The 12,925-nt window shown below is 38.8% G+C and overlaps 1 protein-coding gene across 8 annotated transcripts in view; it reads right to left on the bottom strand.

Annotated features, from left to right (window-relative positions):
- The window catches only part of obscnb (obscurin, cytoskeletal calmodulin and titin-interacting RhoGEF b), a 571,330-nt gene that overhangs the window by 170,869 nt on the left and 387,536 nt on the right, over nt 1–12,925 (bottom strand). For 6 of the 8 annotated variants that reach the window (XM_039753252.1, XM_039753258.1, XM_039753255.1 and 3 more), the window contains one exon: nt 11,477–11,743. The exons of the other annotated variants lie outside the window; for them this stretch is intronic. In XM_039753252.1, the coding sequence (XP_039609186.1) occupies nt 11,477–11,743 (267 nt within the window). The remainder of the gene's footprint in view (nt 1–11,476; nt 11,744–12,925) is intronic. 8 annotated transcript variants of the gene reach the window in all.

The following is a 12,925-nucleotide window of genomic DNA, read 5'->3' as shown; positions in this document are numbered from 1 at the left end:
TTAAGTTCATAGACAGGCTGCCGCTGGCGTTTGTAATTTAGTGCCTACCCATATAAGGCGTCCGTCAGCGGCAATCCAATAGCAAACTGCCACGGGTAAATATTCACGGGTGAAGGACTGTGCTTATGCAGAGGAAGATGAGATGGTCAGGGTGGTGTTTGACACAAACTCAGCGAAACTGTGAGAGAAAGTTTTAAGTGCCGGGACTTCGGTAACATTAAATACAGCCATGGACATAGCACGAGATGGCACCAGCACAGCTGGGAAACTTCGATGCATGTAGACCAAGCGGCTCACGTGAACTGATGCAGTGCACAGACAAAAAGGAACAGTTCCAAAGAGCGCTGAACAAAAACGAATTACACAATTGAAAAGGCAGCAAAAATATGAAGCGCCTGATACATACAAGCATATTCATAAATGCAGCTACTGTGGAAACAAAGCACATGGTGGAAAAAGTCAATGTCCCGCTAAAGGAAGACAAAAAAAAAAACCCGTGCATGCAGTGTGTCGGGTCTCAGATAAAGAAGAAGACGAGCTGTTTATTGATGCAGTAAGAAGCGAATCGATAAATGAAACCTGTCATTTTTACAACGATTGACAAACACGGAATGTAACTTGAACACAACACATCCTACAAATACGAACCTGATTGAAAGAAATAATGATAATCAAATCCTTGATGACAGCAACACTCAGTAACACTCACAAAACAAATACTGTATATTGACAGTCATGTTACGTTATTTTTAAAATGTTCCCTTTTCTTTTCTAGCTTTTTAACACACTACTCTCGCTGCGATACGCGGGTATATATATATATGTATATATATACCCTGATCTACATACTCGAATAATGGATACTTTATTCGCCATCAATGATTGTTTTGGTAAAGCCATACTCAGTGTATTCATTAGATGAACGGTAAAAAGTAAGAGCGAGGGAGGATGACTTATTGAGGCATGCAGGCTGTAGTGCGTCAACTCTATCTGAATTGCGATCACATTTGAAAAATATATCTTTTCAAGTTCTATTTAGTCCATATGTGTCAAACTCAAGGGCCGGGCTACATCCGCCCGGCGTGTAATTATATCCGCCCGCGAGATCATTTTATATACTGTATTATTGTTATTAATGGCCCGGTATATGAAGCGCTGGTAACACAATAAACTACAGATCCCATAATGCAGCGCTTCAGCTGCCTTGCCAACACTTACGCGTTAATCAAGTCTAGCTTATGATGCTGCAAGTTATTGCAAGCTAGCTCACACGATGCTGAAGAGAAAAGTTGATTCTGAAAATAGAGCCTTTAAAACCGATGGGAGGCCGAGTATATGTTTACTGAACCCGTGTGTCTCATTTGTGGAGCTAATGTGGCTGTAATTACAGAATTTAATCTAAGACGGCACTATGAGACAAAACATCAGGGTAACCTGAAAGACCTGAATGCAATGCAGAAGATACAGAAAGCAGAAGAATTAAATAAGAATCTGACACTTCAGCGGACGTTTTACCCGTGCACAATCACAAAGTGATTTCAAGTGAAGCTGCTTTTATGGGAGACACAAATGCACCAGTGCAACTTGCCCCACTTTCCCTGTTGCCAAGTAATGTTGAACCAAGTCGTCACTACGGTGTTCCCAAATACGCACTTTGCTGATAAACTGAGCGCACTGAGTTTGCACGGCGCTTTGGTGACTTTGAAGAACAAAAAAAGTCCGTCTACATGCGGCTCGAACCTTGTGCATGTTTGGTAGCACATATCTGTGTGAGAAGCTCTTCTCAGTGATAAAGACTAACAAAACAGCACACAGGAGTCGCCTCACTGATGAGCACCTGCAATCCATCCTGAGAATCTCCACAACACAGAACCTCACACCAAACATAAACGAACTTGTTGCCAAAAAAAGATGCCAGGCGTCCAGCTCTAAAATGACATATGAGCAAAGACAACTGAATGATTTGATTTGTTATTGCTGAAAGGAACACATTTTATTTATATTTCCAGGTTTTGTTATGCAGCATGTTCATATTTGAATTTGTATAATTTTGACAGGATATATTTTTATGGAGAGCAAAATCTTTTGGGATATTTAAAATCTAAGTTTATTTTTTATATAAAATTACGTAAGAGTAAGGAAATTTGAATGTTTGTTCTTTTAACGTTTACTTTATTTCTAACTTGTATAATTTAGACAGGATATATTTTTATGGAGAGCAAAATATTATAAGTTGTTTAAGATTTGAGTTGATTTTCAGGAATAATATTCCTGTCTGTTTTTACCATTCCTACCAAAGATATTTCTGTCGACTAAATAAAAATTCCTTCTATTTAAAATTTAAATAGAACTTGAACAAATACGATAGTTCATAATATCCACGCAGACTTGCACGTAAGAGCGGGAGTTATCCGTTTTAACAAGCAGCGTATTGCACTGATACAAAATAGCTGTGTGTGTATATATGTAGATATGTATGTATATGTATATATATGTTTATATATGTGTGTGTGTATGTATATATATGACAGCAACACTCATCACTCACAACAGTGACAAAACAATTACATTGACAATCATGTTACATTATTTTCAAAATGTTTCCTTTTGTTTTTCTTTACTTCTTTAACACACTACTTCTCCGCTGCGAAGCGTGGGTATTTTGCTAGTATCTAAATAAATAGGATGTTTTCTAAAGCCAAAATACCTGACACTGACAGCAATAGTCCCTATGGTCTTGGCACTCAACTAAGCCAGTGTAGCAAAAGGGAGAGTGCTGATGTGGAAAAGAGTGGTGCACAGGGAAAGGTAGGAGGACAGTCAGGGCTATTTAGCAGAACAACATGCAAATGAGCTCTTCCACAGTTTGAAATGAAGATGCAGGAACTGACCAAAAAAAGGTTATTTTAAAAGAAAGCTCTCTCTAGCACAGGAGAGAGAGTGAGAGAGAAAAGCTTATTCTGATATAATATAAAAATTCTCAAAGTAAGTAAACGGCATGCTGCGATAAAGAAATGTAATACCTAAAAAGCAGGGCTATATTTCCTGAAAGCAGCCTTTGTTGATTTTCGTAAAGCGTTCGACTCAGTTTATCGAGCTGCCCTGTGCGACAGCCTGAGGGTCCACGGGATCCCCTCAAGGTTGGTGGATATCATGGTCGGCCTATACACTGGTACTGTGAGTGCTGTGCAGAATGGAGGTAGAACATCTGTGTTTTGCCCAGTTGATTCTGGGGTTCGTCAGGGGTGTGTTTTTGCTCTTACTCTGTTCAATGCTTGTATGGACTGGGTGTTGGGCAAGGTCGTGCGGTCCAGCGGCTGTGGGGCATCTGTTGGTGAAGAAAGATTCACGGATTTTGACTTTGATGACGATACTGTGATCTTCGCTGAGTCAATTGAGGCTCTGATCAGGGCTTTTGAGAGATGGAGCAAGGAGTCTGAGTGTCTGGGCTTTTGAGTTTCCTGGATAAAAACCAAGATCCAAGCCTTTAATGACCTCTTGGGCACAGCCACCAGCAGTGTGTCTGTCTGCGGAGATAGTGTCGACCTTGTCGAGAGGTTTACTTACCTTGGCAGTGACATTCATGTCTCTGGTGACTCTTCCTATGAAGTCAGTAGACGGATTGGGAGAGCATGGGGGGTCATGAGGTCGCTGGAAAGGGGTGTGTGGTGCTCCCGATATCTATGTAAAAGGATGAAGGTCTAAGTCTTTACAGTCTTGGTGCTTCCTGTCTTGCTATATGGTTGCGAGACATAGACGCTATCCAGTGACCTGAGATGAAGATATTAGTGCTGATCAACATGCCATTTGTTTCATTGTAGCCTGCCACAGCACAAGACTTGGTGACTTCCACATTTACCCTGACACAAACATGGGTCTCTGGTGCATTGTGAACAGCACTTAAGGGGCTGACATATTTTTTCCCCTCAAATAACTGCTGCCATTTTGCCTTTTTCACCATGAGGGATGATGAGGGATTTATCTAGGTTCTGTTGGATTTTAACACAGGTGATAAGTGTTAAGGTGGGTCTGTAACATTCCATTCAGGTTTAGCCCTTGGAGGGGGATTCATCTCTTGTTAAGGTATTTAGAGGTCCAGTAATGTGCTCATTCAAGTTTAATCCTTCAGAGGTTATGAAATAGGAGAAAATCAAAATAAACACTAGATGGGACTGATCCCCAATAAGAAATTCATATGGAGGACTTGTAGATGTGAAATCTGCCAATACACAATACTGATCCAGGTTGACTCTATACAACACTAGTCTCTGGGTTGAGGAAAAGATGTTGGTAAGCCAATACAGTGGCAATAAGAAAAATACATTTTTTGGCAAACTAAATTCTGTATCAACAAGAAAGAATCCAAAGAGGAAATCTCACAGTGAGAAAGAATATTAGGTATAACAGTGGATATCACTCCTGTATTTGGTTCAGTACCTCATTATGAATAATCAAAAAAGAACTCAGATAAACTCACCTTTAAACTCTACTTCCATTCCTAGAAATGCTGCTTCATGTTGCGTACATCAATGACCCTACTGAATCTTAGCTGCTTTCCTAAGCAATGTATACATTTCCTGGCCGGAGCGGTTCTCGGGCACAATGTGGGCTTGGGTGTTTCCACACTGAAGTGTACAGTTGTGGGATCGCCCATGTCCATTGACACTGGGAGTTGCTAATTGCTACACCTTTGCCACATCCCTATTATTAATAGGAGAAGCGCGAATGTGGAAGGGAAAAAAAAGGAGCGGAAGAAAACAGAGTACAGAGGTTAACAGTGGAAGAAGAAGGCAGGAAAAGGAAAGATCCGGTGTGTGTGTGAGTGAGCGAGTGAACAGAAAGAGCAGACTCACTGATCAAGGCAGGTAGCTGAGAATAGAGCCCCTGGAGGAGAAGTGATAGGCAGACACTCGGTCTGGGCAGCAGGAAATAGTCACTCCAGCTAAGCGATCTTAGGAGCTGGAGTGACACAGAAGGGGGTTGGCTTGCCACATAAGGTTGCAGGAGTCAGGGAGGCTTAAGAGAGTGAATCCCAGCGTGAGCGGCCTGGTCGCTGGGGAACCCAAGTCTTGGTCTGGAGTGATGGCTCTACATAGCCAGGTAACAGAAGGCTACTAGACCAGCAGAAGGAAAGTCAGCTGCACCTGCAGGCAGGGTGACTCCCCTGTTGCACAGCCCATATGGGAGAAGTGGGGGAGCCACCAGTGAAAGAAGAAAGCACCGGCTTTTTAAAGAAAAGACTGCTTCCCATCAGTGTTTTTTATAACCTCTTTTTAAAGGAATTATTTTTTAAAATTTTAACCTTCACTTTTTGCAACGGTTTTATGGATTATTTATTTATTGACGTTTGGAGCACTGCACTTTATTTGGACACCGTTTTGGGTTATCGTTTTTAACAAAAGCACTTCTGCACTTTGCACCTTCCTATTGCTTCATTTGGTGTCCTTATTGTCCATCTCATCCGGTTACATTACTGACGGTGTTGGGTTCAAGAGCTGCCAAAAGGAAAGTGGGAGGATAGAACAGAACCCACATCGTCACATAGACATAGTAAATGTAAACACAAAAGTAAACTGGAACTTCAGTTTTCAGCAAACAATAGTTGCTCTTTATTGAAAAGCCTTCAGTCTGTTATTAACTATAAAAATAAATCTCCCAGTGCTTACACAGATTCCTCCCTCCATGATTAACTTAAGATTGAAAGTAGATTTGAACAACAAGGTGCTGAATATCAACAATCTCTCTGTTCCTCCAATTCTGAAGTGGTTTGAACACCAGTCACTTCTTTGCAAAAGCTTCATCTCTCTTCTTATTTTTCTATCAAGGAATACAATATCTGGAAGCTGTTTACAATACCAAACTGTAAAAAGTCTGCCCGTCTTTACTCAGTCTCACCTGCAACAATCAAACACTGTGCACACCAGCTTGTTCCTCACCTCATTGACATTTTTACACAGTCTCTTGCAAAGTGTACTGTTCAAGATTTCTTTAAATGGATTTATAGTTTTCTGTCAAACCATAAACAGTATGTTTGGATCGGCTCTCACCTCTCAGACTCGGTATCAGCACAGGTGCACCTCAAGGCTTTGTACTTTCTCCCCTACTCTATTCCTTCTACACTAATGACTGTAGGTCCTCTGGTCCTTCAGTAACAAACATTAAGTTTGCTTAATGGTGATATAACCTTTATTGGATTTATTACTAATGGTAATGAAACAGTTCACAGAAAGGAGGTGACTCCTCTTGTGACTTGACCTGGAACTAAATTTCACCAGGAAAGTGGAAATAGTAACTGGCATTCACAAACAGTAGTTTCTAGTTCTCCCAATTGAAATTAATGATTCTGCAGTCAATATAGTGAAATATTTGGGTACAACTATCACAAACAAACCTGAGCAGGAACATTAACACAAATTCTCTAAGAAGGCTCATAAAAGGTACCTTTTATGCTAACTAAAGAAATTAAAAATTTCTCAGCTAATCCTACTGCAATTTTACAAAGCTATAACTGAATAATTGAAAGTGTGTTATTAACATTATGTTATCTGTATGTAATGTTGTATTGTATTATACTCCAAAACTACCAAGTTAAATTCCTGAATGTGTAAGTACTGGCAAATGAAAGTGATTCTGATCTTTGGAAAGGACTACATCTCTTACTAAATATTCTTATTAAATACACTGACCATATTATTGAATAAAATAATTGCTTTGCTTAAAACATAGATATAAATATTAGAAAAGTATTAAATTCAAACAACTTACCATTAATATAAATTATTTAAATTAATTTATTTAAATACAACAAAAAAGAAAAAGAAGCTATGATTGATAGCTAAAAAATGTGTTTTGTGAAAAAATGTTATATGATTGAACAAAATGCTTTTCATTTTTAAATTCAGCACATAAAAACATACAAAAATTACATGAAATAATTAAGTTTTTTCAATTGTCATAGATGGCTGGGTAGGCGACCCGGCCGGGACGCCCAGGAGGAACGGAGGAGGACTTGCGCCTTCACCAGACCATGTGGGGGCGACCATCCTGGTTGCTTTGGGGACCATGGGTAGGGAGTATGGAAAATCAACCTGGTAGGGACGCAGTATTGCCACTAGGGGGCGCCCCAATGCCTTGGAGACCCTGGACCTCAGCACTTCCGCCACACCTGGAAGTGCTAGGGGGAAGAGGAGAAGGGACACCCGAGTGCTTCCGGGGATACAGCCGGCACTTCCGCCACACTGGGGCATGTTGCGGGAGATTGCTGGGAAGCACCTGGAGCACATCTGGGTGTGTATAAAAGGGGCCAAGTGAGAGGCCCGGACCTTTGGGGAAGTCTTGGGGTTTGTGGTGCACTTTGAACTTTGTAAATACTGTAAAATAAATGTGTAGTGGTGAATTTGCCATGTCTTCCTGTCTGTGTCAGGGGCTCGTTCCACACAATGTACAGTATCCCAGTGTTATATAAGATTTAGTAACAGTTGCATAAGTGAAAATTGGACAACAGATAATTTCCAATATCTTGTCACTTGTCGGTGGAGCTGGAGATCAGCATTGGTGACTGGAAACCAGCTGACATCAGCTCTTCTGGTTGAGAGTACGCTGTGCACGTTTGGCTGCCTCTTCTCACTGTTGTCATTGTTTTTGTTTTGTTTTATTTTGCCCCGTCTGACTTTTTCACCTTTATCTTCTGATTAGACTGCTCTTTTCAAATTTAACTTACTATACGAATGCCATTGCTGATTGCCTGGATCACACCTGCTTCAGTCCTGTGCAAGCTCTCTTCCTTCTCTCCTGTTACTGCCTATGCGATGAGTATGAATCTATCCTTGCTTTGTTTGCACTTACCATTCTGAACTGCGAATGTGCAGCCTGCCCATTGTGCTTTTCTTTTTCAAGCTGGTTATGCAGTGAGATTTGGGTTGGCTAACATCTGTAGCTGAAGTTAGCATGGTATTGTGCGGCATTCTGTTCACTCTTGGCAGTCTCCACTGGTGTCTGGATAATCTTAACCTGTTCTGTCTCTGGTTTAGAGTTGTGCTGTGTGTTGTCATTTCTACCTTTTTGGCAATGCAGCTCATATATTCTCCATATGAGCCTAAACGTCTTGACTGTCATCCAGTTTTTCCCAGTCACTTGGAATTACTCGGGGTCCTTGCTATATTCACTGATCTAAAAAAAGGGCCCCCACGGATCAATGGCTTGGACGCATTGATTCCAACTATATAGACATCTCACAATGTTCATTGGTGTAACGCTAGGGCTGGCCGAGGAATAAACATGAACCACGTTTGTCCTCTTCAGGAAGTGTCTGCGCCCTACTCTCCTGGCTGTTCCAACTTTAGGCTCGCCCTACTGAACAATCGCTCCATCACTAACAAGACCTCGCTAATTAACAACCTCATCTCCCAGAAGGAAGTGGACGTGTTTCTTCTTGCAGAAACTTGGCAACAACCTGGGGCCTCATGCATAACGCCGTGCGCAGAATTCACACTAAAACATGGCGTACGGACAAAAACGAAAATGTGCGTACACATAAAAAAATCCAGCTGCATAAATCTGTGCGTACACCAACTTTCACGTTCTTCCGCTACATAAATCCCGGTCAGCGTGAAAAGTAATGCACGCACCTGCTGCCACTCTCCAGCTCCTCCCAGAATTGGATTACACCTCTTTGAATATGCAAATCAATACAAATAGCCCTTAAGCTCAGCATTCTGTGAAAAGACAATGGCAAAAGCACGGGGAAAAATAGAAGAATTTCAGCGAATACCAAGTGGAGGCAAGGAAATATGTAATATTTGTTAGTTTAAACAGTAGTATAAACAACAAAAGGAAGTTCATCAAGTGACAGAGGTGCGGAGAAACTCGAAAGTTCAAGTTCAGAAAGGTGCACAGTGCCCGAAATAAAAAAAGAAGTTGTCAGATATCAAAGTAGTCATGAAAAGGTGAGTCATAGCCCACCGTCTAAGTGTCATATGGAAGCTTATTAGGGTACAGAGAAAAAAAAAAATTTTGAGACATGGTGGAAAAAAAGCTCGAAATGTCAACTTTAATCTCGAAATTTCCACTTTAATCACATAGTTAATTTTGTCATTAAAGTAGAACATCATAAACTTCAACTTAAAATTGTTTAATTTACTAGATTCTCAAATACCATCGTAACTAAAGTAGTAAGTTAAATGCTTTGTATTGTATGTGTTCTTCTATGTGCTCTATGTGTGTGAATCACTGCGTGCTTCTCTTTCTCCGACAGGACACAGAATTCATTACATTAATGATATTACATCTCTCTGAATAATTTAAATACTGAGATGTACCTGTATACTTGATATCATTTTCATGATGATAGGAGTTAAAGCATGTATTAAAAATGGGAACACATTGGCGCAGTGATAGTGACAAGCTGGCGTCCTGTCCAGAGATTGTTCCAGCCTCACGCAAGATGCTTGCTGTGCTGTGTGTGACCTTCGATGAAATAATTTATTGCAGCAGTACTGTCCCTCTCAAACTTACTAACCTCCAATTCCTGTCCTTCCTTTTCTTTCTCCAGGTACCCAATCACCACACAATCAGCTCTGTAATAGATGTTAAGCCATCTGTAAGCTTAGAACACTGATTCTTCAAAACTTTTAAGGAACATCGAGATATCTTTGTAGCACATGTTTAATTATTCTATCCATCTATCTTTCCAGTGTCGCGCCAGCCCCAGCAAGAATACAACTCGTGGCAGGAACAATGCCTGAACGCCATTTTGTTGCTAGCGTTGCAACACTGTGTCCTCACATATTTAATTATCAATAATATAGATTATTTAAATGAAGTTAAAGTTTTATCTGTATAATGTAATAAACATATTTTGCTGCATTTCATCTTAAAAATGACATCGTCATCATATGTAAATACGCGCTTTATAAAGTGACTCAGGTTTTGCAAGTAAGGGTTTACAGTAAGGTAATTGTACTTACAACTACGAATAGTTCTACAAGGAGTACTTGAACTGATTGAGTGTATTTATAATTATTGGGATGAAACTGTGTTTGAAAAAAAAAAAAAACAGGAAAGGCTCTGAAGCGTTTGTCGTATGACAGCAGTTCAATAGACTGTGCGCATGGCTGAGGCAGCATGTGCTTGATTCTGATGTAGAGCTTTGTGTGATTCCATACTCAGATACAGTGATATAAATATTCTGAGTGGTGCAGTGAGAGTAACAATGCTAGGTATCTGGAATAGTTTGGCCATTCCGTGGACCATTATATTGTTACATGTTAATTACAATGAGATGCCTTAAACTAATAAACAATATGCGGTTAATTTCAGTGTATATGATAAAGTCGCGTCAGAAATGTGGATCTAAAAAAGGAAGGGAAACCACACTGAAACAAAGCTGCTTTGATGCTGGGTGCCACCAGTTTGCAAAACCGAGCAGAGAACTTGCGTATGCCAGGGATTGAGCTAGCGAGAAAATGTACATTTAGTTTTTAAACATCGCAATGTGAGCGTTGAAACGGGCATACGCAACATTTTTGTACGTACACACCATTTATATATGAGGCCCCTGGTAACTATTTACATTTAAACTTGCTGACTAACCCTGGCTATAGCCACATATCTAAACCCAGCTTAACAGGAAAAGGGGGTGGCCTAGCTGTGGCTTATAAATCTACCTTAATAATGAAGAAACTCTCCTCTTTTGAAGTCGCATCTTTTGAATATATTTCTGTGAAACTGGCTTCCTCCCCTCTTGTGCTGCTTTTTTTAGTTTATTGCCCTCACAAATCTGTGATGAACTTTCTGTCTGAAGTTAATGAACTTATCACTGTAATCTCATCTCTTTGCCCTGCTATAATTGTATTTGTTGACTTTAATATTCATGTTCATATCAACTGCTCTCTTGCAGTTGAGTTCATCTCAAATTTGGAATGTTTTGACTTGACACAGCCCCACTTATACTCATGGTCATTTCCTTGATTTGCTTTGTTCAAAAGGCTTGAATAATGTCTCTGTCTTAGGTTCACTCTCTGGTATTTCTGATCAAATCATTTCACATGTTTTAGATCAATACGGACAAAACAAATACCTAAATCTATTATATCAGACAAAATGCCCCAGGAAAACAATTTTTCATCATACTTTACAGCTCTAACTAAAAACAAATCTCAATTAAAATTAGCATACATTAATGACTCAGAATCAATGCTGGTATAAAGCTCATTAAAAAAAAAAATAATTATATAAAAACTCATTATGTTGTCTGCAATATCACAAAAAGTCTGAATTATGTAGTGATTGTTTTACCCAAATGAAGAGTAAAATTAAACTTTTTGTAAACTGACACTTAAAAAATCCAGTATACGAAGGCAAGAAAATGAACATAAATGTTTCAATATGTGGTCATATTTTCTGATGGCCATGCTAAAGAAGTAACAAATGCAGTGCCACATGGATTTTGTTCTTCCTTTATAATGAGGAACCTCACCTTGAATATCAAGTCGTGCCACTGCTCTAGTTCCCTCAGCTTCACAAGAGTAAACACCAACATCATTTTGAGTGACATAGCTAATTTTCAGTTTTGCAACATTCCAATCTTGTTCGATTACAATCCTTTCTTCATTTGGCTGTATTGGCCTGCCATTTTTCTTCCAGGTGGCATGTACTGGTCTTGAGTACTGGCAAATAAATTCTGCTGGTTTTTCTTCTTCCACAAATACATCTTCCATCACACTTACCACCTCAACTGTGGGATCTGTTGGCCAACATGTCAGTAAGGACATGCATTTCAGAAAGTATTGTGAGACCAAGCTAAAGTCTGTGTTTAAACTTGTGACAAGCAAAAACAGCTAAGTAGCAGGTTGTAGACAAATGTGATGGGTTAGCCAGTTAATGGTTTACAAACAAGGTACCATATGAAGAGTTTAAGGAAGAAATGTGATGGATTATTAGTTCCAATGCCCATGCCTCCTTCAAAAGAAAGGTGTTTTAATATCAAGTCACATTTTGAAGTAATGAAACTTGAATTTCAACCTTACGATTCTGATTTTAAAAGAGTTATGCTCTATATCATATAGATGGGCCGTTTGATATTCAGAGTAAGTAGTAATACTTGCTTATTTTACTGTTGAACATCAAGGTACTTACTGTATATTGCAAAATATGTTTATTACATAATTTGTTGAATTTTAAGGTACCATTTATTCATTATATTGCAATAGAAATGCTTTAGTTAAAGACATTCAGACAAACTGGAATATTTACTCCAGTTTTCAATGTTACAAAGAATTTGTATATGAGCTTACATGGAATTAGCATACTGACTTCAGTCTACTGGGATTAAACCCCAGCAAACAAGCTTGTGGTCAGAGTGTTGACAAACAAGCAATGTAACAGGTTGGTCTAAAGAAGACCTTTTATAATCTGCTTAGTTCACTTCACTCTTATCAGGAAATGGGAAGATGAGTAGTTTGATATGACTACCTTACAAGTAAATACACAATGTTGTACACTATTACAGAGTTTGGAATCAAATGAAATTGACTTTTTGTCATTATTCAGATTCAATGAAGACATGTTATTCTTGCTTTGTTTTCTTACCATTCAGCAAAACATGCATTGTAGCAAATAAAGCAGCTAACACAAGCAGAGTTAAAGGGTGCTACTACAGACAAGTAGTGCATGTTCCAGTAAACCAATATTGTTAACCCTTTTTATGAAAGTTGCTTATAAAATTAAGCAACCCTTACTAGGCCTTTAATCCTTACAAACCAAAAAACTTTGTAATATGTAAAAATTAAATACTGTATATATATATATATATATATATATATATATATATATATATATATATATATATATATATATATATATATATATATATATATATATATATATATATATATATATATATATATATATATATAAATAATTAATA

Source organism: Polypterus senegalus, chromosome 5 (genome assembly GCF_016835505.1).
Source record: "Polypterus senegalus isolate Bchr_013 chromosome 5, ASM1683550v1, whole genome shotgun sequence".
NCBI classification, from domain to species: domain Eukaryota; kingdom Metazoa; phylum Chordata; class Cladistia; order Polypteriformes; family Polypteridae; genus Polypterus; species Polypterus senegalus.
This window is presented reverse-complemented; position numbering and strand designations above follow the sequence as displayed.